The sequence below is a fragment of the Anolis sagrei genome, chromosome X, assembly GCF_037176765.1.
Source record: "Anolis sagrei isolate rAnoSag1 chromosome X, rAnoSag1.mat, whole genome shotgun sequence".
NCBI classification, from domain to species: domain Eukaryota; kingdom Metazoa; phylum Chordata; class Lepidosauria; order Squamata; family Dactyloidae; genus Anolis; species Anolis sagrei.
Window position 1 is genome coordinate 73,997,223 of NC_090034.1, and position 27,148 is coordinate 74,024,370.

At 42.5% G+C, this 27,148-nt stretch overlaps 1 protein-coding gene across 1 annotated transcript in view; it reads right to left on the reverse strand.

The window, feature by feature from the left end:
* The window catches only part of CNKSR1 (connector enhancer of kinase suppressor of Ras 1), a 74,674-nt gene that overhangs the window by 11,672 nt on the left and 35,854 nt on the right, over positions 1-27,148 (reverse strand). Inside the window, exons 9-14 of the mRNA XM_060784474.2 lie at positions 14,390-14,521; positions 12,196-12,281; positions 8,959-9,083; positions 5,929-6,119; positions 3,652-3,691; positions 2,292-2,464 (exon numbers count right to left, since the gene is read on the reverse strand). Of these exons, the coding sequence (XP_060640457.2) occupies positions 2,292-2,464; positions 3,652-3,691; positions 5,929-6,119; positions 8,959-9,083; positions 12,196-12,281; positions 14,390-14,521 (747 nt within the window). The remainder of the gene's footprint in view (positions 1-2,291; positions 2,465-3,651; positions 3,692-5,928; positions 6,120-8,958; positions 9,084-12,195; positions 12,282-14,389; positions 14,522-27,148) is intronic.

Consider the following 27,148-nt stretch of genomic DNA (forward strand, 5'->3'; position numbering starts at 1 on the left):
TGGTAGCCCTCCATTCTACTTTACAGTTTCCTATTTTAGAAATGAATGACCACCCAGGGTGGCCAGCTTGCAACTTCCATCATCCTTCACCACTGACTACAACCAACAATACTTAGAAGGCCTTCCTCCTACTGTGTTTGAAGATGCCTGTTCAGTCTAAGACTAAATGCCATCCAAACACACCACAGAGTAAGGAGCCAGCTCACTTATCATGTGGATCCAGTCCTTCCCTGCTGATGGAGACATCTATATAAATAAAAATGTAATGTTCGTTTGTGGGATTAACATAACTCAAAAACCGCTGGACGAACTGACGCCAAATTTGGACACAATACACCTATCAGGCCAACGAGTGACCATCACTCATAAAAACACTGAAAAACACAGCAGAAGAGACTTTAAAAGCCAAAAAAAAAAACATAAATTAAAACACATGTGCAAAACCACATATATACACATATACACAAATATACACACACAAATATATCTACACACACATATATACACACACAAAACACATGTACACAGACTGGGCCACAGCAACATGTGGCAGAGGACGGCTAGTCTATTTCTATTTAATTTCTAGCAACCATTTGTAAATATCCATCTTTACAAATCCACATCCTCTTTTTCTGATGACACATTGTCACGACTCCTTTGCAGTCATGTCATAAAGTGCAACAGGAGACATACATCTGTTGTATATAAACAAGAGCCATTTGGCAAAAATCATGAAAGTGAAATCAGCAAAACAATAAAAGTTTGATTGCTTTAGGACTGATGGGAAGGATTGAAAAGGATTTCTTCCCACTACAAAGGAGATGAGTTATGACCTCAAGAGCAACTGGAATACAGGTCCTTAAAAAGTATTCCTAAGGGTGATTTTCAGTCCTGCCAAAGGAATCCCATGTACTAACAATTCTGCTATGTTAACAATACTGTTGGAAACAGCAAGACTTTAATTGATCAAACAGTAAGCTGGACAGCAATGGCTCCCAAGGTGACACATTTAAGGTGGAATCAGGTGTCAAACAGGGATGTGTTACTGTCCCAACATTATTTTCCATCTTCATCACCATGATACTTCATCTTGTTGATGGGAAGCTTTCCAATGGAGTGGAAATCATTTATTGGACAGATGGCAAGCTATTTAACCTCAGAGGACAGAACGCCAAAACTAAGGCCACAACATCTGTTATAAAACTGCAATATACTGATGATGATGTAGTTTGTGCGCATTCAGAAGAAGACCTACATGCCATTCTGAACACCTTTGCAGAAGCATATGAAAAGCTTGGCCTCTCTTTGAACAGCAAGAAAACCAAAGTGCTCTTTCAGCAGCCATCAGCCAATCCCTCTGCAATGCCAGAAATACAACTTAATGGTGTAACATTAGAAAATGTTGACCATTTCCACTCCCTTGGCAACCACCTCTCCACAAAAGTCAACATTGACACTGAATACAACACCACCTGAGCTCTGTGAGTGCAGCATTTTTCTGAATGAAGTAGAGATTGTTTGAGGATCAGGACATCTATAGGGATACCAAGGTTCTTGTTTATAAAGCTATTTTCCTCCCAACCCTGTTATATGCCTGATGTGGACTGTCTACAGAAGTCACACTCAACTCCTGGAACGATTCCATCAGCGTTGCCTCCAAAAAATCCTGCAAATGTCTTGGAAAGACAGGCAGACTAATGTCAGTGTGCTGGAAGAAGCAAAGACCACCAGCACTGAAGTGATACTCCTAGGCCATCAACTCCGCTGGACTGGCCACATTGTCTGAATGCCCAATCACTCTCTCCCAAAGCAGTTACTCTATTCCCAAATCAAAAACAGAAAACGGAATGTTGGTGGACAGAAAAAGAGATTCAAAGATGGGCTTAAAGCCATCCTTAAAAACTGTGGCGTAGACACCGAGAACTGGGAAGCCCTGGCCCTTGAGTGCTTTAAAAGGAGGTCATCTGTGACCAGAAGTGCTGTGGAATTTGAAGAGGCATGAATGAAGGGTGAAAGGGAGAAAGGTGCCAAGAGGAAGGTGCGTCAAGCCAACCCTGACCGGGACCACCTTCCACCTGGAAACCAATGCCCTCACTGTGGAAGAACATGTGGGTCAAGAATAGGGCTCTACAGTCACCTATGTATCCACTGCCAAGACACTACACTTGGAAGGCCATCATACTCAGACAATGAGGGATTGCCAAAGTAAATAAATAAGTAAGCTGGAAAATCTGAGCCACCAGCCTCAAGTCTAGTCACTGTGTAAGCTTCAGCAACCAAGAGGCACTCACATTGGGATTGCTGTACCAGTAGAGGGTTTGCCCTTTCAACACAAACCAGAACCGTTTCCACTTCTGGGCCATGAAGCCCACGTGGTCCTTCTTCTTCAAGAGCCAGCCGTCACAGTCCACTTTCCCCAGTTCCTGGCAGGAGATGCGTCTCCGGCTTAACCGGGTGGCCATTCCTGAGGAAAACCATTAAATAGAGGTTAAAAAAATATTGCAAAAAGTAAAGGAACACTCACTGCAATTCAGAATAAATGCTAGCTTGTAGTTTAGTACCTATCCATCCAGCACAGATCAACCTACCCTTTGTGAGAACAAGGCATTCAGTTGTTAATCTAGACAGAGACTGGGAAAGTTATTTTTAGGACATCTTCCAGAATCCCCCAACAATATCCCCTATCACAGGGAGTAATTGTCTCCCAAGTTTATCTCTGTGTATTTATATATTTTAGTTGTTGTTGCAAATCTGTAATTTGTATGTGGTGGAAGCGCCTTCCTTAGAGACTTTTAAACAGAGGCTGGATGTCCATCTGTTGGGGGTGATTTGATTGTGCTTATCCTGCATGGCATCTCCATGTTAGACTAGATGGCCCATGTGGTCCCTTCCAACTCCATTATTCTATGATTCTATATGACTTCAATGCAGGCAGAGTCAATGACAGTAAGACTCCCATAACTGTGGATCCCATATCCACTGTTTCATCTGGGAAAAGGTGGGCCGGGCTTTAGCATGTTGACTTTCCTTCTCTAAGTGATTATTGGTTTTCCTTCTTAAGTAAGGAGCCTTGTAAACACTTCCTTAACTTCAAAGAGCCATTGTTTTTTTCCTGTGTAATTTTGATGATGTTGTTTGTTCTTTATGCTTTGCTTTTATTTTGCTGTGATATGCTGTCCAGGCTTGGCCCCATGTAAGCCGCTCCAAGTCCCCACTAGGGAGATGGTGGTGGGGTATAAATAAAATTATATTATTATTATTATTATTATTATTATTATTATTATTAGCACAACAGGTTAACAGCTAGCTGCAGTAAATTTTGCCAATTGAAAGGTTGGCAATTCAAAGCCCAGCTCGAGGTGACCTTTAGCGCAGGTTCTGCCTACCTAGCAATTTGAAAACAAATGTGAGTAGATAAATAGGGAGTATTTAAGGCACCCATAAGGAAATGCCAGAAAAATGTCGGCAATTCGATCAAGGAGGAAGTTTACAAACAAAGATCTTCGGCAGGAAATATGGAGCGACAGACACCCCCCTCCCCCCCCTTACTAAAGAGATGCTTTGGTGGACCTAGGACATTTCCTGCAGATATCGAGGTCTTTCTGTATTCGTTTTCATGCCACCATCAGCTGGTGAGGAATGGACACTTACCTTTTTGTTTTCTTCGATATTCAATGCTCCCTTGAGAAGCCTGAATGGGGAGAAAATCACATTGTTATTGCATCTGATGAAGTGGGCTGTAGTGCTTGCCCCAGCTGATACTACAAACTACAATGTTAAGATAATAAATGCATAGATCTACTGTGCTATAATCGTTGGCAATGCTGCAACAAACTAATATTTCCTGTTGTACATTATTAGATCATTGCAAGTGGGAATGGAAATATATACTGTGTCATAGTAAAAGCACATTGGGCCTCCTGGAACATTCAACTCCAAGGCTGAGGACCACCTCTATACTTAACACACACTTTAATCCAAGGTAAAATAGCAAAGCAGTTTATTGAAGAATATATATGAGAAGCCATTCAGCAAAATAGTATAAAAAACCAAAGTCCAAATATCAGGAATAATCCACAGAAATCAAAGTACAGGAGTAGCATCAAAAACCAAGAATACAAAAGGAGAATAAATCCAAAACATGAAATTCAGGAACAATTGGAATCATGAACAAAAGGAAACATGAAACATGGAACTCGAGATCTCTTGACTTAACACCAACGTTGCCTGGACTAATGGTCCATCTGCTGGGCTAGCTAATACAGACAGAAAATCATGCCTTCTCCCCTAGGAACTTGATAACAATATCTTGTCTAATAAGCGTCTTGAGCTTCGTACTCTCTCTTGGGAAGTCCTATGTTGACGACTATCTAACTCCTCATTAAGCTGTCCATCTGGACTTTTATTTTCATCCTCTGAGCTCAGATCTGTTTCTGACTTTGCTTCCCTAGTGAACTGCCTTTCAGGAATGTGGCCTTCAGACACAAACCACTGATTTTGAGGGCTTAAAATCTCTTGCTGGCTTGCAAACCCAGAATCCCCAGTGTCATCAGAATGACTAACAGGCCCAGAATCCCCAGAGAGATCAAGTGCAGGCAGAATCAACAGGAGCAGTCTTTTAAGATCAGGATTCAGAGTGATAACCCTTAGAGAAGCTTTTGAAAAAAAATCTACTTCTGGTTTGAAAGTGTTATTCTTGTTTAATTGTGCAGTCGTTACCTTGAAAGGAATTGTTCTACTCCAAAAACTTTGTTTTTGTGGCTCCCACAAACTCTGTTAAATTGGTTGAGACTCAATGAGATAATTATTGAAAAACTATAGCAAAATGCGCTGCAGGATGTCCCTCAAAAACAAAGTTTTTGCAATTTAATTAACCCTTTACATTTTTTTTTGATAGAACCAATTAGGAAATGGCATTTATAACCCAGGAACAAAAACCATGTTACATAGAAGCTAGACCCACAAGTCAATGTGCTGACTACAGAAGCTGGTCAGCATGCTGGAAGAAGCAAAGACCGCCAGCATTGAAGTGATGCCCTTACGACATCAACTCCGCTGGACTGGCCAGGTTGTCTGAATGCTCACTCACCGTCTTCCAAAGCAGTTACTCTACTCCCAACTCAAGAATGGGAAATGTAATGTTAGTGGACAGGAAAAGAGATTTAAAGATGGGCTTAAAGCCAACCTTAAAAATTACGGAATAGAAATCGAGAACTGGAAAGCCCTGGGCCTTGAGCGCGCTAATTGGAGGTTAGCTGTGACCAGCAGTGCTGCAGAATTTGGAGAGGCACAAATAGAGGACAAAAGGGAGAAAGGTGCCAAGAGGAAGGTACCTGACTGGGAATGCCTTCCACCTGGAAACCGATGTCCTCACTGCAGGAGAATATGCAGATCAAGAATAGGGCTCCATGGCCTCCTATGAACCCACTGCCAAGACACTACACTTGGTAGAACCATCATCCTCGGGCTATGAGAGATTGCCTAAGTAAGAAGTTGGAGTATTCCATGTATAAATATGTGAGAGGAGGTCACAGGATGGAGGAAGCAAGCTTGTTTTCTGCTGCCCTGGAGACAAGGACGCGGAACAATGGCTTCAAACTACAAGAAAGGATATTCCATCTGAACATTAGGAAGAACTTCCTGACTGTGAGAGCTGTTCAGCAATGGAACTCTCTGCCCTGTAGTGTGGTAGAGGCTTCTTCTTTGGAAGCTTTTAAACAGAGGCTGGATGGCCATCTGTCGGGGGTGCTTTGAATGTAATTTTCCTGCTTCTTGGCAGGGGGTTGGACTGGATGGCCCATGAGGTCTCTTCCAACTCTATGATTCTATCATTCTATTGACAGACGCAATATAACAACATTGAAGAATGCTGGGAAAGAAAGGGGGGTTGCAATAAATAAATCCACAAACAAGTAAAACAACCCTCACATCTTTGGATGAATTGGTCGATCCCGAGCCTCTGCTTCCCCGGACAAATCCATTCTCTGGACTTTCTGGGCTTTGCAACCCAAGTTCCAATCTCCTGGGTTTGGTAGGAGTGGACGTTTCTGGGGATGGATGCCCCTCTGAAACTGTCTGAAAGCTTTGCGCAAGGTCAGCTGATGCTCCTGGGGGTGAATCTGGCAAACACCAAAACAACCATCAAAACATTAGTTTGGAAACAAAGAGTCCACACTAACAAGTAACCCAAACATTGGGAATGTGTACAGAAATGCAGTGACAGCAGGCATGCTGGACAAAAGCATCAGGTGCGTTTCATGCTCTCCTTCCCGGCTCCCGCATCTCCCTAAGGAGGAATCTAAGGGGGTGTCCACACTGTAGATGAAATGCTGTTTCACCCCACTTTAAATGCCCTGTCTCAATCTATGCAATCTTGGAAGTTATAGTTTTACAATGTCTTTAGTCTTATTGACCAAAGAGTCCTGGCGAAAGCAGTGAGTCGTGGCTGGTAAAGTGGTGTTAAACTGCATTAATCCAACAGCATAGATACACCCTGAATGCTTTCACTTCCATTTTCAATCAACTGTGGATTGCTATTCTGTCTGATCCAAACAAACTGTGTGCTGTCTTAATTAGAGTTTGCTCGAAACAGGCCAACTTCAAACTATAGTCTAAGAATTGGTTTATTTCAATAAATCATGGGATTAAAGTTACACACAGTTTAGGGTTGAGATATACTGATAAACTGTGGTTAATCAAAACTGGAAGTGAAAACGTCTTTGCTGTGGATGAAAATGAGAAAATTTGCAGACTGGAGGAGAGGTTAGATTGTTTTCTAGTGCGATTTTCCTGCAAATGCAACCATTCTATGCAATGTATAAGATTTCAGGACGGGATAATGGGCAGTGTCTCCCTTTGCATTTTGGGCACTCATGCTGCAATGTAGGACATAAAACTAGGACATAAAACACGGCAAGTAGGCTTGTGCAATCGGAGTAAACCTTGACCCGTTTCATGTCCCAGCTTTTGGAGGGGGTCCCGATCTGTTTTTGGGAGCCTCCTGAAATCCGGAGGGCAGATATCTGTTTTCACTCTGGGGTGCCGAAAGATCCGTTTTTTATTGGCCCATTATAGGAGACGGAACTTATTTATTTATTTATTTACAGTATTCATATTCCGGCCTACTCACCCCACAGGGGACTCAGGGCGGATTGCAATGGCAAACATTTAATGCCATAGACACACAACATATATAGACAGACACTCAGAGGCTATTTAACATTCCAGCTTCTGGCCACCAAGGGAACTGTCGCTTCACCGTCCGTTTGTGACACTGATGAAGTACTTCCTCATTCTTTGAATACTTCCTGAAGATTTTTATGGCCTCCTAAATCAGTTAAATTAGCCTCCCCACATATGTGGTACCTAAATTTCCTATTTGACATATGCAAATGTCTTTCAGGCTGCAAAGGTCGACAACAAGCTACACAATTTTGGTCGGAAGCTCACTCCGACCTGGGCTGGCTTCGAACTCATGACCTTTCAGTTAGTAGTGATCTTAATGCAGCTGACTCCAAGCCAGCTGCGCCACAGTCCCGGTGCTTCTCAGGCTCCCGTTCCCATCACTTTAGCTATTTAAGCTGTTTCTTACTCTAGAGGAGAGGCGCTCTGCTGCAGGCAAATGCACGCGATAAAGAGGCTTCTCTTCCCTGTTTCTCTACTGTAGAGGAGAGGTGCTCAACTGCAGGCAGGCGCGCATGCTTTCTGGGCCTGCATGCAACACATGCACTCTTTCCAAGGCATGTTCTGTTTCTTACTCTAGAGGAGGCACTTGGCTACAGGTAGGCACATGTGCTTTCTTGGCCTGCACGCCACACATGCAGTCTTTCCAAGGCATGGAGGCTAGTTCTGTTCCAGAGGAGGCGCATGTGCTTTCTGGGCCTGCATGCCACACATACACACACTCTTTCCAAGGCAAGGAGCCTACTTCTGTTTCAGAGGAGGTACATGCACTTTCTCAGCCTGCATGCCACTCACACACTCTTTCCAAGGCAAGGAGGCAAGTTCTGTTTCTTACTCTAGAGGAGGCACTTGGCTGCAGGTAGGTGCATGCACTTTCTGGGCCTGAATTCCACTTACACACTCTTTCCAAGGAAAGGAGGCAAGTTCTGTTTCTTACTCTAGAGGAGGCACTTGGCTGCAGGCACTCTTTCCAAGGTAAGTAGGCTAGTTCGGTTTCAGTGGAGGTGCACTTGCTTTTTGGGTCTACATGCCACACACACACTCTTCCCAAGGCAAGGAGGCTTCTCATGAAAAGCAGGCGAGGAGCCAGGATTGGCTACCACTTTGCTTTTGTGTTGAACTGATTTTTGTACCAGGAAGGGGCTTTCCGTTACATGCTCCCAAAGGTAACGAAAGTAACAAAAGAATGGATACAACAAAGGAAAACGGATCCGAGTACAACTCTAATTTATTTATTTACTATATTTATATCCCGCCCTTCTCAACCCTGAAGGAGACTCAAGGCGGCTTTACATATAGGCAACTATTCAATGCCTTAAAACAGTGGTTCTCAACCTGGGGTTCCCAGATATTTTTTGCCTACATCTCCCAGAAATCCCAGCCAGTTTACCAGCTGTTAGGATTTCTGGGAGTTGTAGGCCAAAACACCTGGGGACCCACAGGTTGAGAACCACTGCCTTAAAACAACATACAATTAAAATAAACATTAAAATTAAAATTAATACAAATTAGAAACATTTAAAAACATTACATTCACTTTTTAAACCACGTCAATGACAAGTTAATGGTGTATCTGAAAATATGAATGAACTTCGTATATTTCCCAGAGTTGCAAGAAATGGGGCACGAGATGGAGAGAAGCATGTATGCTTTCCTTGCTTTGTTTGCAGACAAAGGATAGAAGAAACATATAGAATAAATACACACAAAATTAAATCAAAAAGAGTCTAACGTATCAGGACAGTATCGCATTTCTCCACTGGAGATGCCACTTACCTTCTCCAGAAATATGCCCCATAACGTCATATGTCTGCCTTGAGCCAATGCCTGGTTGTTCCTCTTCTTGGTCCGGAGGAAGATCCAATACAGAATCTGTGCTCTGTTCTAGCTCAGCCATCACACTTCAAGGGGGGAAAACACCAAGGTCAAAACATCAGATTGTCTAACTTTCAAAGCTCCATGCCGTTTATTAGAAATCCCATTCCAGATGTTGCCTGAACAAACAAACTGCATCAAATGCCAAGTAGAAAAACCAACAATTCCGAAATCCCTGGGACCCCAACAGCTGCAAGGCTGGCTCTAATCCCCTTTCTTTAAGGTCTATCGCAGGATTAATAGTAGTTTTGTATCTCCACCTCCCTCCTAAAACTATTATTATTCATATCACTGTTTTATGATTTTTGGAACAATTTCAAGAATTGTTCCCAAAGTGCCGTTTGGCCACAAAAGCATTTGGATTCTGTGAGTTGTAGTCCTAAAAACCTTACCGTTTCCAAACAAACGCAAATGAACTGCCATCCTTTTGAAATATTAGATCGCAGGAGTCATATTGTGTCTCAGCTGCTGCCACTTCTTATGAGTTATAGTAAAACACGAGGGGGAAAAAGGCAAGTTTGACGTTTCAGATCAAACAGCAAGGATGGGAGGGTGATTTGGCAAGAAGAGGAACGTTTTAGAAAAAAATGTTTTTTAAAAAAATCCATGGGAAACTTAAAACTTGCAAGAGAGAGGCAAAAGGTCACTGCTTTTCTGACAGAGATACTTCATCTGTTCATTCAGCGAGAGAGTATTCCTTCTCTGGACAAGTTTGAACACAACTCTTTGCCGTTTGGTTCCCTCTGAAAGTATGACTAGGGCATGACAGCATCACAACTCTATGTGTTGATTACTTGCTTACTTATTTTATTCATATACTAGCTTAGGCGATGCCTGGGTTAGGTAATTCGGTAAGGATAAACATTAGAAAATGTCATTGCTTGTTTTAGGATTTTACAAATGGTCCCATTAGAAAATGCATATTTCACCAAGTTTGGTCTAGATCAGTGTTTCTCAACCTTCGTAATGCCGTGACCCCTTAATACACTTCCTCATGTTGTGGTGACCCCCAACCATAAAATTATTTTCGTTGCCACGTGATAACTGTAATTTTGCTACTGCTATGAATCGTCATGTAAATATCTGATATGCAAGTTATATTTTCATTCACTCGACCAAATTTGGTACAGATACCCGATATGCCCAAATTTCGATACTGGTGAGGTTGGAGCAGGGATTGATTGTCTTTTGAGGGTTGTAATTGCTAGGATTTATAGCTCACATACAATCAAAGAGCATTCTGAACTCCACCAATGATGGAATTGAACCAAACTTGGGACACAGAACTCCCATGACCAAAAGAAAATACTGGAAGGGTTTGGTGGGCATCAGGCCCATTGGTGGTGCAGCAGGTTAAACAGCTGAGCTGCTGAACTTGCTGACCAAAAGGTGGTGGTTTGAATCTGGGGTGTGGGTTGGGCTCCCACGGTTAGGCCCAGCTTCTGCCAACCTAGCAGTTCGAAAACATGAAAATGTGAGTAGATCATTAGGTGCCGCTTCTGTGGGAAGGTAACAGTGCTCCATACAGTCATGCTGGCCACAGGACCTAGGAGGTGTCTATGGACAACACCGACTCTTCGGCTACCCCACAGAGTCGGATACGACTAGACTTAATGTCAGGGGAAATCTTTACCTTTACTCTTTAACTTGGTGGGCATTGTTTTGAGTTTTGTAGTTGTAGTTCACCTAAATCCAGAGAGCACTGTGGACTCAAACAATGATGGATCTGGACCAAACTTGGCATGAATACTCAATAATAATAATAGTAATAATAATAATAATAATAATAATAATAATAATAATAATAGTATCTCCAAGGAATACTGGTGGAGTTTGGGGGAAATTGACCTTGACATTTGGGAGTTGTATTGCTGGGATTTATAGTTCACCTACAATCAAAGAACATTCTGAACTCCAGCAACAATGGAATTGATCCAAACTTTGCACACAGAACTTCCATGAGGAACAGAAAATACTGGAAGGGTTTGGTGGACATTGACTTTGAGTTTTGGAGTTGTAGTTCACCTACATCCAGAGAGCACTGTGGACTCAATGATGGATCTGGACCAAACTTGGCATGAATACTCAATATGTCCAAATGTGAACACTGGTGGAGTTTGGGGAAAACAGACCTTGACATTTGGGAGCTGTAGTGGCTGGGATTTATACTTCACCTACAAGCATTCTGAACCCCACCAATGCTAGAATTGGGCCAAACTTCCCAAACAGAACCCCTATGACCAACAGAAAATACTGGCGGGATTTGGGAGGAATTGACAGTGATTGAGGGGAGATGTAGTTCACCTACCTCCGGAGAGCACTGTGTTCCTAAGATCATCAGAAATATGTGTTTTCTGATGGTCTTTGGCGACCCCTCCGACACCCCCTCATGATACCTCCCAGGGGTCCCAATCCCCAGGTTGAGAAACTGCTGGTCTAAACTAAATGCCTTTGTTGATTTTGTTACTGATTTTGTTTTGTTGAATATTTTGATTTACTTCCACTGGAAGCTGCCTATAAAGTTGCAATGGAGATTCCTAAAAATAACTCATTATTTTTATATTGTATATGGCATTGCTTGTAGCACTGTTTGCCTCTTTGATTCTCTGTTAAAAGAGAAAAAGTGGCTAATAATAATAATAATAATAATAATAATATTTCCAAGGAATTAAATCTGCAAAAGTGAAACTCATCAATGTGGAGTGCCAACTATAGCACTTTTGAGGATACAGAAATTTCCTGCCTCATGACTGAAAAGGACTTGATTGGGTTATAAAGCTATCCAAAAGGCTAGCAACAAAAATACACATTGATCCATGCCACGAGAAAATGGCAGTACTTTCTGGAGAAATAATATTCTGCTCTTATAGAAAGTTTGCACGTGCTTCCCAATACTATGTGTACTATTAATAGAAGATAAAAGACCAACAGTTTGGGCGCAGAATGTCTTGCATGCAAGCATTTCCCAGGCAGGGAGCAAGAGTCTCCAAAACAGTATTGTCCCTAAACACAACTCCAACCTTGTGCCTTTCCTTAAGAAAAGATTCAAGCTCTCCCATCTTCAACCATTACGCCTTAAGAGCCCTTCCCATAGTTGCGACCAAACGAGAAAAGTCCTACAGATCAGAGATTCCTAACCTTGAAGTCGGGGAAGCAGAACTTGTCGGGGATTCATCGCTTCTCAGGCTTGACGTTTCCAATGCATCCAAAAAACTGTCCGGTGCCTAGAGAGGAAAGAGACCGAGTGGCAGGTAAGAGGCAATGCCATACTGTGGCTCATCTCCACAGCTGAGATGGTGCTTTCCGCTGAGTCAGGAACGAAACTCTAAGGGAGTTGTAAAAATCCTGGCAAGGGATGAGCACAAGGCACAAGGTGAGTCACAGGTTTATTTGGAAACATGGCACTACTGAGGCATTTGTAATGCAACCGGAAATGCCTTTCAGGACTTGTCTGTAACCACAAAAGTCAGAGCTGGAAATGTTACTTTTTTGAACTATAACTTGCCATGCAGGCTGGGAATTCTACGTCTATTTTCAATTGAGCAAACCATCACAAACCACGTAAAGCCTAGAAGAGCTATTTTGTGGACTACAACTCCCAAAATTCTCCAATGTGGACAATTCTCATGCTGACAAGAATAATGGGAATTTTACTCCACAAAAGAGCAATTGATCTGAGAGCTGAAGAGATGGGGTTCAATACATTTAGAGCAAGCATGGGCAAATTCCGGTCTTCAAGGTGTTTTGGACTTCAACTCCCACAATTCTTAACAGCTTCTGGCCTTTTCCTTAAGTGGCCAAGGAGGGTAAGGAAGGGGCCTGAGGCTGTTAGGAATGGTGGGAGGTGAAGTCCAAAACACCTGGAAGGAGGGCCCAAGTTTTCCCATGCCTGGTTTAGAGGGAATCAGAATGGAGAAAACTGCTTTATATGTTGGCAGTATCACAGAATTGCAGAGTTAAATCATCTGGTCCAAACTGTACAGGAACGTGCAACTAAAGCACATTCAACTCAACCTTTGTTTAAAGACTTCTAAAGGAGGAGAGTCCACCACCACCTGAAGCAGTTGATACATATAATAGTGAGAGTAATATTATAATGTAATACAATATACTACTACTACTACTACTAATAATAATAATAATAATAATAATACAATATAATAATACAATAATGTGCGATATGCAGGGCTTAACGTATGCAAAGGCTGGGGTGAAAATTGCTGGAAGAAACATTAACAACCTTAGATATGCAGATGACACCACTTTGATGGCCAAAAGTGAGGAGGAGCTGAGGAGCCTTCTAATCAAGGTGAAAGAAGAAAGCGCAAAAGCTGGGTTCTTGAACACTTTGTGCTTGGTGTTCAAGAAGGGTTTCCTATATGCTAGTGTTCGATCTAAGGTGATATGGCCAACTTGAATAATGGCAGGAAGATTGGGAAGGATTGACCCACGATTCTGGGAATTGTAGTTCATCCACATCCTTATGCATTTTCTAATGGGATCATTCATAAAAAATAAAAGGAAACACTGGCTTTTTTCTAATAAATACCTTTATACATTACCAAACTGATATTACCAAACTTTGAAAAATAAACAATGTCTTTCTCAAATAACCTGGGCATCGCCAGGTCCCCAAGCTAGTTACTAATAATATTGCATTATAGTGGTATAGTAAGGTAGGTAAAGCTTTTCCCCTGACATTAAGTCCAGTCGTGTCCGGCTCTGGGGGTTGGTGTTCATCTCCATTTGTAAGCCAAAGAGCCGGCGTTGTCCGTAGACACCTCCAAGGTAATGTGACCAGTATGACTGCATGCAGTGCCATTCCCATGTATGGAGTGGTATAGTATAATATATTAATATATAATACTAATATTGTTCTATGCTAATAATATAATATATTGTATGTACAGATAACTTATAAGTCGCTCTGAGTCCCCTTCGGGGTCAGGATGGGGTATAAAAATAGTAAATAAATGAATGCCATGGTTGAACAGCATTTACAACAATTATTCCCAATGTTTAGGCACAATATCTTCTCTTGTACTTTGAACGCATTGATTCTCCTTCCAGTCTGGAGCAAGGGAAAACAAGTTTGCTCCATGACATCCTTCAGATATTTAAAGACGACTATCAGATTACCTCTCAGTCTTCTCTTTGCCAAAGCTAAACATACCCACATTCCTGTGCTGTTTAGCATTGGGCTTGTTTTGCCATCTTGGTCACCTGCCCTGGACATGTGAGTTTGTCAATATTTTTCTCAAATTGTGATTCAGAAATAGTCACAGCATTCCAGGTGAGATGACCTGACCCAAACAGAGCAGGTGTTGCTTACCTGCCGTTGAGGAGGAGACTCGGGAGGACTGGGTGATTCTGCAAAGACGAGTGGGATTTTCTTCAGCACCAAAGTCACCTGATCAGACGTCTCAAGAAGCTTTTTCACCAGATTCATCCGGGTCCAGCCTACCTGCATGGATTGACAAATTATGTATTCATTGTATAGTTTGCTTTAACTGATGTTCTTTTCTACATCTGCATCAGTAGTTGCTATTTCATAACTGTAATTTTGCTACATTTATGAATTGTAATGTAAATATCTGGTCTGCGGGATGTATTTTCATTCACTGGACCAAATTTGGCACAAATACCCAATACATCCAAATTTGAATACTGGTGGGGTGGAGGGGGATTGATTTTGTTATTTGGGAGTTGTAGTTGCTGGGATTTATAGTTCACCTACGATCAGAGAGCATTCTGAACTCCACCAATGATGGAATTGGACCAAATTTGGCACAGAGAACTCCCATGACTAACAGAAAATACAGGAAGGGTTTGGTGACCTCGAGTTTAGGAGTTGTAGTTCACCTACACCCAGAGAGCATTGAGGACTCAAACAATGATGGATCTGGACCAAACTTAGCATGAATATTCAATATGCCCAAATGTGAACTCAGGTGAAGTTTTGGGAAAATAGACTTTGACATTTGGGAGTTTCAGTTGCTGGGATTTATAGTTCACCTACAATGATAGAGCATTCTGAACTCCACCAATGATAAAACTGGGCCAAACTTCCTACACAGAATTCCCATTGCCTTGAAGGGACTCACTGGCGCAAGCCTCCCTCCAGCCTCGCACGCTCTCCTTGCCCACATATGCACTCCATGCTGCCATGCGCTGAGCATGCCTGCTGTCTCCTCCCCTCTTGGAGTCTCAGAAACAGCCCTCCCCTTGACTGGGAGGCTAGTCAATCAAAGCAGAGGAGGGGTTTTGGTGGGAGTATTTGTAGTCTGTTTCCAAAACGGAAGAGAAGAACAGGCGGAGAGATCTTCAGCCTTCTCTGCCAAAGGGATTCCTAAGAACATCAGACATATGTTTTCTGGTGGTCTTTGATGACTCCTCTGTGACCCCCCCCCCCCCCCCAGGGTCCTAATCTCCAGTTTGAGAAACACTGCTTGAGTATTTAACTCAAGTTTATTGTTGGTTCTTTTTCATACATTTATTTATCTGAGAGCTATAATAATAGTAATAATAATAATAGTAATAATAATAGTAATAATTATTATTATTATTATTTATTTATTTATTTATTTATTTATACCCCCCTCCATCTCCCCCATGGCGACTCGGGGCGGCTTACATGAGGCCAGGCCCATCAGTACAACAAACACAATATTACACAAAAACATAACAAAACCAGAAAATAAAATACATAGAATGCAAAACCAATATAATAGACGACACAGCAATATAAATCAAACAATTAAAACACAAGGGAATTACACTGGGCAAGACCAAATTCAAGGATAAAATTTTAAAATTTAAAACACTGGGAGATAGGGCCGTGCAAAATTGTCAGGAAAGGGGATTCGAGGATGAGGAAGGATTCAATTGCACGAACCATAAAATAAAGTGCTTCCATTTTATGCAGAGTTTGGCCAGTGGGTCTTACATTCAACCACTGAAGGCACATTGGAATAACCAGGTTTTCAGGTTCCTCCTTAAGATTGCCAGCATGGGGGCTTGCCTAATATATCTGGGGAGTGAATTCCAGAGCCGGGGGGCCACCACAGAGAAGGCCCTCTCTCTTGTTCCCACAAGTCGTGCGTGTGATGAGGGCAGGAGCAAGAGAAGGGCCTCTCTGGAAGATCGAAGAAGTCATGTGGGTTCATAGACGGAAATGCGGTTGTGCAGGTAGGCGGGTCCCAAACCGTTCAGGGCTTTGTAGGTCAAAACCTGCACCTTGAATTGGGCCTGGAAAATAAATGGCAGCCAGTGGAGCTCCTTAAACAGGAGGGTTGACCATTCTCTGTAATTCACACCAGTTAATAATCTGGCTGCCACCCGTTGGACTAATTGGAATTTCCAGTCCATCTTCAAGGGCAGCCCCACGTAGAGCGCATTGCAATAGTCCAATCTAGAGGTAACTAAGGCGTGGACCACTGTGGCCAAATCTGACTTCACAAGGTACGGTCGCAACTGGAGCTCTAGTTATTGGTAGTGTACGCTAACATGATCCTCCAAACATTTTTAGACTGCAGCACATATGACCTCCCATCATGCTGCACAGAGGTGATGGCTGCTGAGGTCCCAAAACACCTTGTGTCTTTGAGCTGTTTCACACTTATAGGGACCATAAGATGAACTTCTGATGGAATTTTTTGAGCTGAGAATGTGTGACTTGCACAAAGTCACTCGGTGTGTTTCCAGGGGCAAATGCGGAATCAAATCTTGTTTCCAGAGCCGTAGTCCAACGCTCAAGACACTCCACCACTTTCCAGAAATGCCCAGATGGTCACATATTCCCAACCTCACAAGGTGACCAAAAAGTTGAACAAATAATAAGGGCCTTTAATATTCGGCGCTCCATGCAGTCATGCCAGCCACATGACCTTGGAGGTGTCTACGGACAACGCTGGCTCTTCGTTTTAGAAATGGAAATGAGCACCACACCCCAGAGTCAGACATGACTGGACTTAATGTCAGGGGACTACCTTTACCTTTACCTTAATATTCAGAGCTTGAACATACATTGGATTTTATTTATGGACTGCTGCTACAGAGGCTACAACTTAAAGGGGCAGTTTTAAGCTGGATAAGGCAGAGAACAACAAAATATTATCTCCTACTATCTAGTCTCCTTGAGTCCAGTATTTACCATCTGCTTTACTTTGCCTCATTACAGCACTGGGCCAAAGTGTGAGAGGAGAGGTCCATAAGGACATGTTGGGCAGGCATCCCAAGCAAGAAAAGAACATGTCTCCAGGGCCTTTTGACTCATGCAGATGTGGAAGAAGTGGACACACAGTATTGTACCCCACCCAGCCAGTCCTTAATTCATGGCAGTAAACCCACTCCAATCTGCTACTTCTCTTGTGCTGGTCAATACATCCGAATGTTTCGGGATAACTGACAAGGACTAGGACACAATCAAATACAGCTGAAATAATACTCTGATGTACCCCTGGATCTGTTGCACATAGCATTTTCTACCTACAGGCCTGCAATGCTGTGTACAACCCTTTGGTATGTAGAAAGTTACTTAAACCAGGTGAGCAGCAATCATAATTAAGGAAGTGGTGCAAGAATGGTCAGAGTTTGGAAATATTATTTGGACAATAGTTACCAAAAAAAAAAAAAAACCCAGTCAGCATGCCAGATAGAGGATTTTGGGATTTGTGGTCCAAAATGCAAATTTTTCAAGCCTTCAATAGTCTATCTATAATGTCAACATGGGAGAAAGCAGGTGGCAAACCCAATGCCATTCAAGATTTTGGAGGTCCTATCGAAAAGTGGGCCAACCTCTGAATGATCTTGTCTCCATCACTCATTCCTGCCCTCAGTTCCTTCGGGGAGAGAGGGCAGGTTATAAATAAAGTTTATTATTATTATTTGATACACAACAAGATTAGTACACAGCAAACCAGATCACTCTGATGGCTTTTGTATTGGATCAAATGTCGGACACTTCCCAAGTGCACTCTTTGTCTTTTGCACTTTAAGCAGTTTTCTTCTACTGACTTCCATCAATGTTGGTTCTTGACTGCCTTTCACATCATCTGCCAGTGCATGTTTCCCTTCTTCTACCGTTGTTTCACTTGCAAAAGCCCTCTGCCTCCTGATTTTCTGGGCAGGTAAAGTCTGTCAACAACACTACGCGGCTGTCAGGAGTAGTGGATTGCCATCAGTTTTCTTGTTTTATTATTATTACTATTTGAAACACAGCAATATGAATCCACAGCAGACACTCTGCTGGCTGTTGAATTGGATCACACATCAGACACTTCCCAAGTGTCTAAGACTGTGTGATGTATCGGCGAATAATGTGTGCAGATTCCAGTAAGGTGGCCTTCTGCAGCTGACAGGTGGTAATTTTGTCAGCGCCAATTGTTTTTAAGTGCAGGCCAAGGTCTTTAGGCACTGCACCCAGTGTGCCCATCACTACTGGGACCACCTTAACTGGCTTGTGCCAGAGGCTTTGCAGTTCGATCTTTCAATCTTCATATCATGTAAGCTTTTCCAGTTGCTTCTTGTAAATTCTGTCACCTGGGATTGCAACATCGATGATCCATACTTTGTTTTTTCCCATGATTGTGAGCTCAGGAGTATTGTGCTCCAAAACTCTTGTCAGTCTGAATTCAGAAGTCCCAAAGTAGTTTGACGTGTTCATTTTCCGTAACTTTTTCAGGCTTGTGATCCTACCTGTTCTTTGTCACAGGCAGATGGTATTTGTGGCCAAAGTTCCAATGGATTATCTGAGCAATGTTGTTATGCCTCTGCTTGTAGTCTGTCTGCACAATCTTCTTGCAGCAGATGAGGGTGTGATCCATCATTTCATCAGCTTTCTTGCAGAGTCTATACTTGGACTCTGTCGTCAACTTTTCAATTATGGTTTTGATGGCATTGGTACTAATGGCTTGTTCTTGGGCTGCCAGAATCAGGCCATCCGTCTCTCTTTTCAAAGTTCCCTTTGTGAGCCACATCCATGTTTTTTCCTTGTCAATTTTGTTCCCAAATTTTCCCAAGAACTGTCTAGTTTTCTCTTCTGCTCTGCATTGTATTTCTACGGTATACACTCTTTGTCTTTTGCACTTTAAGCAGTTTTCTTCTACTGACTTCCATCAATGTTGGTTCTTGACTGCCTTTCACATCATCTGCCAGTGCGTGTTTCTCTTCTTCCACCGTTTGTTTCCCTTGCAGAAGCCCTCTGCCTCTTGAGTTTCTGGGCAGGTAAAGTCTATAGGTGAACTATAAATCCTAGAATTGATAGGATTTGACAATGTGGAATGAATTTATGGATTCTGAGCTGGCGAACGTTGAACATTAGATTGGTTTTATTGATTGTGATATATAACTTGATTGTTTTAATAGTTTTATAATTGCTTTTGATTCATGTTTTATTTTATTGTTGTTGACATCGAATTGTACCTTTTGTAAGCCGCCCTGAGTCCCCCCTCGGGGGTTGAGAAGGGCGGGGCAGAAATGCGCGAAATAAATAAATAAATAAATAAACACTACGCGGGTGTCAGGAGTAGTGGATTATCATCAGTTTTCTTGTTGTTGTTGTTATTGTTATTATTATTATTATTATTAGAAACACAACAATATGAGCACACAGCAGATACTCTGCTGGCTGTGGTATTGGATCACACGTCGGACACTTCCCAAGTATCTAGGATTGTGTGATGTATCAGCGAATAATGCGAGCAGATCTCAGCAAGGTGGCCTTTTGCAGCTGGGACCACCTTTACTGGTTTGTGCCAGAGTCTTTGCAGTTCGATCTTTAAATCCTATTATTATTATTATTATTATTATTATTATTTCTGCTTATTCAAACGCTGTCACTCACTAAGCATCAGAGCATGGAAAAAGATGGTAACATGAAATGTGGGAAGATACATTTTTGGATATAACTTCCTAAATTCTCCAACCAGCATGGCTACTAACCAGCATGGAAATGACCCTGCAGGTCTCCAAAAGATCTGGACAGCTACTTGCTGGGAATGCTTTAATGGAGATCCTGCATTGAGGAGGAGGGTGGACCTGATGTTCCATGAAGTCTCTTTCAACTTTACGGTTCTGTGAATTTTCAACTTCTGGGAGAAAATAAATGGACGCTGCTTCTCTGTCTAGCTCAGAGAGGGCAGGTGAAACTTACTTACTTACTTACTTACTTAGGCGATCCCTTGTTTTCTGAGGAGGATTGTCTTCCAATATTCTTGTGGGTCCGTATGTGGCTGTGGAGCCCTATTCTTGCTCTGCATCTTCTTCTGCAGTGAGGGCATTGGTTTCCAGGTGGAAGGCGGTCTCGGCCAGGGTTGGCTTGACGCGCCTTCCTCTTGGCACGTTTCTCTTTTTCACCCTCCACTCGTGCCTCCTCAAATTCTGCAGCACTGCTGGTCACAGCTGACCTCCAGCTGGAGCGGTCAAGGGCCAGGGCTTCCCAGTTCTCAGTGTCTATGCCAGAGTTTTTAAGGTTGGCTTTGAGCCCATCTTTAAATCTCTTTTTCTGCCCACCAACATTCCGTTTTTCGTTCTTGAGTTCGGAGTAGAGCAGCTGCTTTGGGAGACGGTGGTCGGGCATCCGGACAACATGGCCGGTCCAGCGGAGTTGGTGGCAGAGGACCATCGCTTCAATGCTGGTGGTCTTTGCTACTTCCAGCACGCTGACGTTTGTCCGCTTGTCTTCCCAAGAGATGTGCAGGATTTTCCGGAGGCAGCGCAGGTGAAAACAGGGAGATGGAAAAGGAACACAGCTAGGCAGCTAGAAGTGTGGACCTTGCCAAACTAAACTCTTAACACAGTGGTCCCGCTCAACAAAAAATAAAAGTGTAGCGCTTTTGGAAACAGGGACTAAAACAATCCCTCATAGAAGCAAGCCATTTTACATCTTGTTCCCCTTCACGGAGATTTCACAGGAACATTAACCAGTTGGCAAGACATGAGCAGAACCTTTGCGCTTTGCATCTTAGAAAAAGCTATACACACCGCTTGATACAAATGGAAAGGCCCACTTCTAAATGTCGAGAGTCTGTTTACAGGAAACCCTGGCGTCCCCAATTCAGAATAAACAGGGTTTTCAAAATTAAAAACAAACCATCGCTTGTTTGGACAACAGTTCTCAGAATGGCTTGGCCAGAAAACAGAATTTTAAAAAAGATCTGTCCCAAATCATGCCGAGCCACAGCTGTCTTGAAGTGATTAAGTTTAAAGTTGATTATTTTGCCTGTTCATTTAAAAATAATACAAATTATGGGAAACTTTGCTAATATATAGATTTACAGCATATTCACATTTTATGTATTACTAGCCGCCCCCTGCCATTCGTTGCTGTGGCCCACATAGGGGTTCTGTGTGGGAGGTTTGGCCCAATTCTATCGTTGGTGGGGTTCAGAATGCTCTGTGATTGTAGGTGAACTATAAATCCCAGCAACTACAACTCCCAAATGTCAAGATTCTATTTTCCCCAAACTCCACCAGTGTTCATATTTGGGCATATTGAGTATTCTTGTAGAGTTTGATCCAGATCCATCATTGTGTCCACAGTGATCTCTGGATGTAGGTGAACTACAACTCCAAAACCAAAGGACACTCCCCAACAAACCCTTCCAGTATTTTCTGTTGGTCATGGGAGAACTGTGTGCCAAGTTTGGTTCAATTCCATCGTTGGTGGGGTTCAGAATGCTCTTTGATTATAGGTTAACTATAAATCCCAGCAACTACAACTCCCAAATGACAAAATCAATTTTTTGAGTGAAGGACATACATTGGGTTGTTAGGTGTCTTGTGTCCAAATTTGGTGTCAATTCGTCCAGTGGTTTTCGAGTTCTGTTAATCCCACAAACAAACATTACATTTTTATTTATATAGATTGAATGCTCTCATTGCCAGAATCGCTGGGTTGTTGTGAGTTTTCCGGGCTGTCTGGCCATGTTCCAGAAGCATTCTCTCCTGACGTATCGCCTGCATCTATGGCAGGCATCCTCCAAGGTTGTGAGGTTTATTGCAAGCTAAGCAAGGGAGGTTTATATATCTGTGGAAGGTCCAGGGTGGGAGAAAGAAGTCTTGTTTGTTTGAGACAGGTGTGAATGTTGCAGTTGGTCACCTTTAATAGCCTTGCAGCTTCAAGGACTGGCAGCTTACAGTCTGGGGGAATCCTCTAAAATCAAAACAGCAAGTAAAGAACCACACTCAAAACAGAGGAATTCCAGACAAGACACAATCCAGGCCAGGTAATCACCTCCCAGCAAAGGATTCCCCAGGCAGTAATCAGCCAATCCTTGAAGCTACAAGGCCATTAAATGCTAATCCAGGTGGTCAATTGCCTCAAACAGACAAGAATTCTTTCTCCCACCCTGGACATTTCACAATATGTAAACCCCACTTGCCTAGTTTCCAGCGGACCTCACAACTTCTGAGGATGTCTGCAATAGATGTGGGTGAAACATCAGGAGAGAATGCTTCTGGAACATGGCCATACAGCCCAGAAAACTCACAGCAACCCAATATTCACATTCTATTCTATTCTATTTGTCGTCCATCCACTTATTTGGGCTTCATGCAAATCTACCATTTGCCAAAATAGATGATCCTGTGCTTTTTGCAAGGAGAATGTTTTGAAACTACTATGGGTTTGTCCTTTGGAATCCTAAGGTTTGTAGTTTTGTGAGGTCTTCCAGAGATTTCGAAGGCTGGCGTTCAAGGCAATGTGTCACCAGAGAATGCAAAGAATGGTGCCAAACAACATATTCCAAGATTCCACAAGCTGGAACCTCAACAATTAAAACTGACACCAAACAGCTATAATTATCAATATGGATACATCTAAAGATAAGACATAATAGCTGCAGCAGAAAAACTCACAATTAAGAAATGTGTTAAATAAATTAGGAAATTACTTGGTTGTTTTCAGTGGTGCTTCAAATCTCACAGAGTATCATTTTGAGCGATATACAATCAGCATCGTTTACTTGGTTTTGCTAGCTTTGGCTCTTAGTTATTTGACATTGTTTCCTTATTTAAAGCATCTTGCTTTTAAATTGCTTACATTATTTTAACATTATTTGTGGCTCTTTTTAAATAGCAAGCTGCCTTGGAGAACCGCAAGTTTGAAAGGCAACCAAAATAAATTGAAATACATGAGATCCAACAGTTAGCTAGTATGGCATAGTTTCTCAACCTGGGGGTCGGGACCCCTGGGGGGGGGGGGTCACGAGGGGGTTTCAAAGGGGTTGCCATAGACCAGTGTTTCTCAACCTGGGGGTCGGGACGACTGGGGGGGGTCCTGAAGGGGTTTCAGAGGGGTCGCCAAAGACCATCAGAAAACACATTATTTCTGATGGTCTTAGGAACCCTTTTGGCAGAGAAGGTTGAAGATCTCTCTGCCTGTCCGTATCCTTGTTGGTGTTGGTGAATGACAACTCCCAGAACTCAAAAACAGCCCCCCCAACCCCGCCAGTAGTTAATGTTGGCCATGTCTATAAATCCCAGCAATTACAACTCCCAAATGTCAAGGTCTATTTCCCCCAAACTCCACCAGTGTTCACATTTCGGCATATTGAGTATTTGTGCCAAGTTTGGTCCAGATCCATCACTGTTTGAGTCCACAGTGCTCTCTGGATGTAGGTGAACTACAACTCCCAAACTCAAGGTCAATGCCCAACAAACCCTTCCAGTACTTTCTCTTGGTCTTGGGAGTTCTGTGTGCCAAATTTGGCTTGATTCTTTTGTTGGTGGAGTTCAGAATGCTCTTTGATTATAGGTTAACTATAAATCCCAGCAACTACAACTCTCAAATGACAAAATCATAATTTTTTGAGTGATGGTCACTCCTTGTGTAGTGAGACGTTTTGTTGCCAACTCCCAAATGACAAAATGACCCCCCCCCCCCCACAACCCCACCAGTTTTCAAATTTGGGCATATTGGCTATTTGCGTCAAATTTGGTCCAGTGAATGAGAATACAGCCTGCATATCATTATTTACATTTACATTTACATTCATAACAGTAGCCAAATTACAGTTACGAAGTACCAATGGCAATAATGTTATGGTTGGGGGTCACCAACACATGAGAAACTGCATTAAGGGGTCACGGCATTATGAAGGTTGAGAATCACTGCCATAGACCATCAGAAAACAGAGAAGGCGGAAGATCTCTCCTCCTGTCTTACTCTTCCTTTTTGGAAACAGACTGCAAATCCTCCCACCAAAAGTCCTCCTCTGCTGTGATTGACCAGCTTCTCGGCCAAGGGGAGGGCTGTTTCTGAGACTCCAAGTGGGGAGGGGAGAGCAGGCGCGCTCAGCGCATGGCAGCATGGAGCGCATGTGCAGACAAGGGAGAGCGTGCGAGGACGGAGGGAGCCTTGTACCAGTGAGTCCCTTCAAGGTATGGGGGTTCTGTGTAGGAATTTTAGCCCAATTCTATCATTGGTGGGGTTCGGAATGCTCGTTGATTGTAGGTGAACTATAAATCCCAGCAACTACAACACCAGTCTTCACATTTGGGCATACTGAGTATTTTCTCCGCCTGTCCTTCTCTCCCTTTTTGTAAACAGATGGTGACTCCCCCCATCAAAAGCTCTCCTCCCGCTGTAATTGTAGGTGAACTATAAATCCCAGCAACACAACTCCCAAATGTCAAGGTCTATTTCCCCCAAACTCCACTGGTGTTCACATTTGGCCATATTCATGCCAAGTTTGGTCCAGATCCATCATTGTTTGAGTCCACAGTGCTCTCTGGACGTAGGTGAACTACAACTCCAAAACGCAAGGTCAATGCCCACCAAACCTTTCCAGTATTTCTTGTTGATCATGGGAGTTCTGTATGCAAAGTTTGCTTCAATTCAATCATTGGCGGAGTTCAGAATATTCTCTGCTTGTAGGTAAATTATAAATCTCAGCAACTACAACTTCCAAATGACAAAATTAATCCTCCCCCCAATCCCACCAGTATTCAAATTTGGACATATTTGGTATTTGTGCCAAATTTGGTCCAGTGAATGACAATACATCCTGCATATCAGATATTTATATTACGATCCATAGCAGTAGCAAAATTACAGTTATGAAGTAGCAACAAAAATAATTTTATGGTAAGGGGTCACCGAAACATGAGGAACTGTTTTAAGGGATCGTAGCATTAGGAAGGTTGACAACCACTGTTCCAGATGTTGTAGCATCAGGACTGTGGCGCAGCTGGCTAGGAGTCAGCTGCATTAAGATCACTACTGACCGAAAGGTCATGAGTTCATAGCCAGCCTGGGTCAGAGTGAGCTTCCGGCCATTGTGTAGCTTGCTGTCGACCTTTGCAGCCCAAAAGACAGTTGCATCTGTCAAGTAGGAAATTTAGGTACCACTTATGCTGGGAGGCTAATTTAACTAATTTATGATGCCATAAAAATCTCCAGTAACCATGCAAAATGAATGAGGAAGTAATCCATCATTGTCACGAATGGACGGTGAAGCGACAGCTCCCCTAGTGGCCAGAATACCCTCATGAAAGCTGGAATGTTAAATAGCCTCTGTGTGTCTGTCTATATATGTTGTGTGTCTATGGCATTGAATATTTGCCATGTATATGTACATTGTAATCTGCTCTGAGTCCCCTGCGGAGTGAGAAGGACGGAATATAAATACTGCAAATAAATAAATAGCAACGAAAATAATGTTATGGTTGGAAGTCACCACAACATGAGGAACTGTATTAAGGAGTTACGGCATTAGGAAGGTTGAGAAACAGTGTTCTAGGTCCTTCAAGACAACTCTAGGGTCAACATCTGCCAGAAGCTGACCATAAAACCATTCCAGAGGACTGAAAGATTCAGAAAGAGGGATTCTCAGATAGCTAGCTAGCTAGATATATAGATACTAGCTGTCCCCTGCCACGCGTTGCTGTGGCCCAGTCTGGTGATCTGGAAGATAAAGTAATGAGAAAGTGTTGGTTTCGAATATATGTAATGTCTTTATGCTTGTGGGTAAACAGTATTTCTTGCTGTTTCTTTGTCAGTGTTGATGTGGAGGATGTCTGGTTAGCCTACTCTGGAACATGTAACATATCATTGTCCTTTTTAGGAGTCCCTTTCAAATCTATGATACTATATCTGTGTGTGTGTGTGAATCATATCTATCTATCTATATCTATGGCTGGATGGCTCTTTTTCAGGAGGGCTCTGATTACATTTTCTTGTCCTGGTGGAGAGAGTTGGACTGGATGACCTTAAGGCAACATTTTTCAATCTGGGGGTCGGGACCCATGAGAGGGGGTCGTGAGGATCTGTCAGAAGGGCACGAAAACATAGTATTTTCTCTTGGTCATGGGGGTTCTGTGTAGGAAATTTAGCCCAATTCTATTGTTGGTGGGGTTTGATTGTAGGTGAACTATAAATCCCAATAACTACAACTCCCGTATGTCAAGGTCTGTTTTCCCGAAGCTCCACCAGTGTACACATTTGGGTATATTGAGTATTCCTGCCAACTTTGGTCCAGATCCATCCTTGTTTGAGTCCACAGTGCTCTCTGGATGTAGGTGAACTACAACTCCAAAACTCAAGGTCAATGCCCACCAAACCCTTCCAGTATTTTCTGTTGGTCAAGGGAGTTCTGTGTGCCAAGTTTGGCTCAATTCCATCATTGATGGAGTTCAGAATGCTCTTTGATTATAGGTGAACTATAAATCCCAGCAACTACAACTCCCAAATGACAAAATCATAATTTTTTTTACTGATTGTCACTCCTTGTGTTGTGAGACGTTTCGTTGCCAAATCTGGTGTGATTTCATTTTATGCTGCTACTCCTATGCCCTTAACCCCAGTAAATGCTGTGGGTTGACTGTCTTAATTTTTCCCCCCTGACTGTTTCAAATGGAATGTTGCAACTTCATTCCTTGTTTATGTACTTTGTAAGCCACTTCGGATCTCACTTTGAGAGAAACAAGAAGGGAATAAATGCAGTAAATAAAGTGAAATAAATAAATGAACAAACAAATACAAGAATAGCTGGTGGAATACCTTGGTCAATCCTACCCAAGTTAAGTCAGCGATATCTATATAAATAAAAATGTAATGTGCGTTTGTGATATTCACAGAACTCAAAAACGA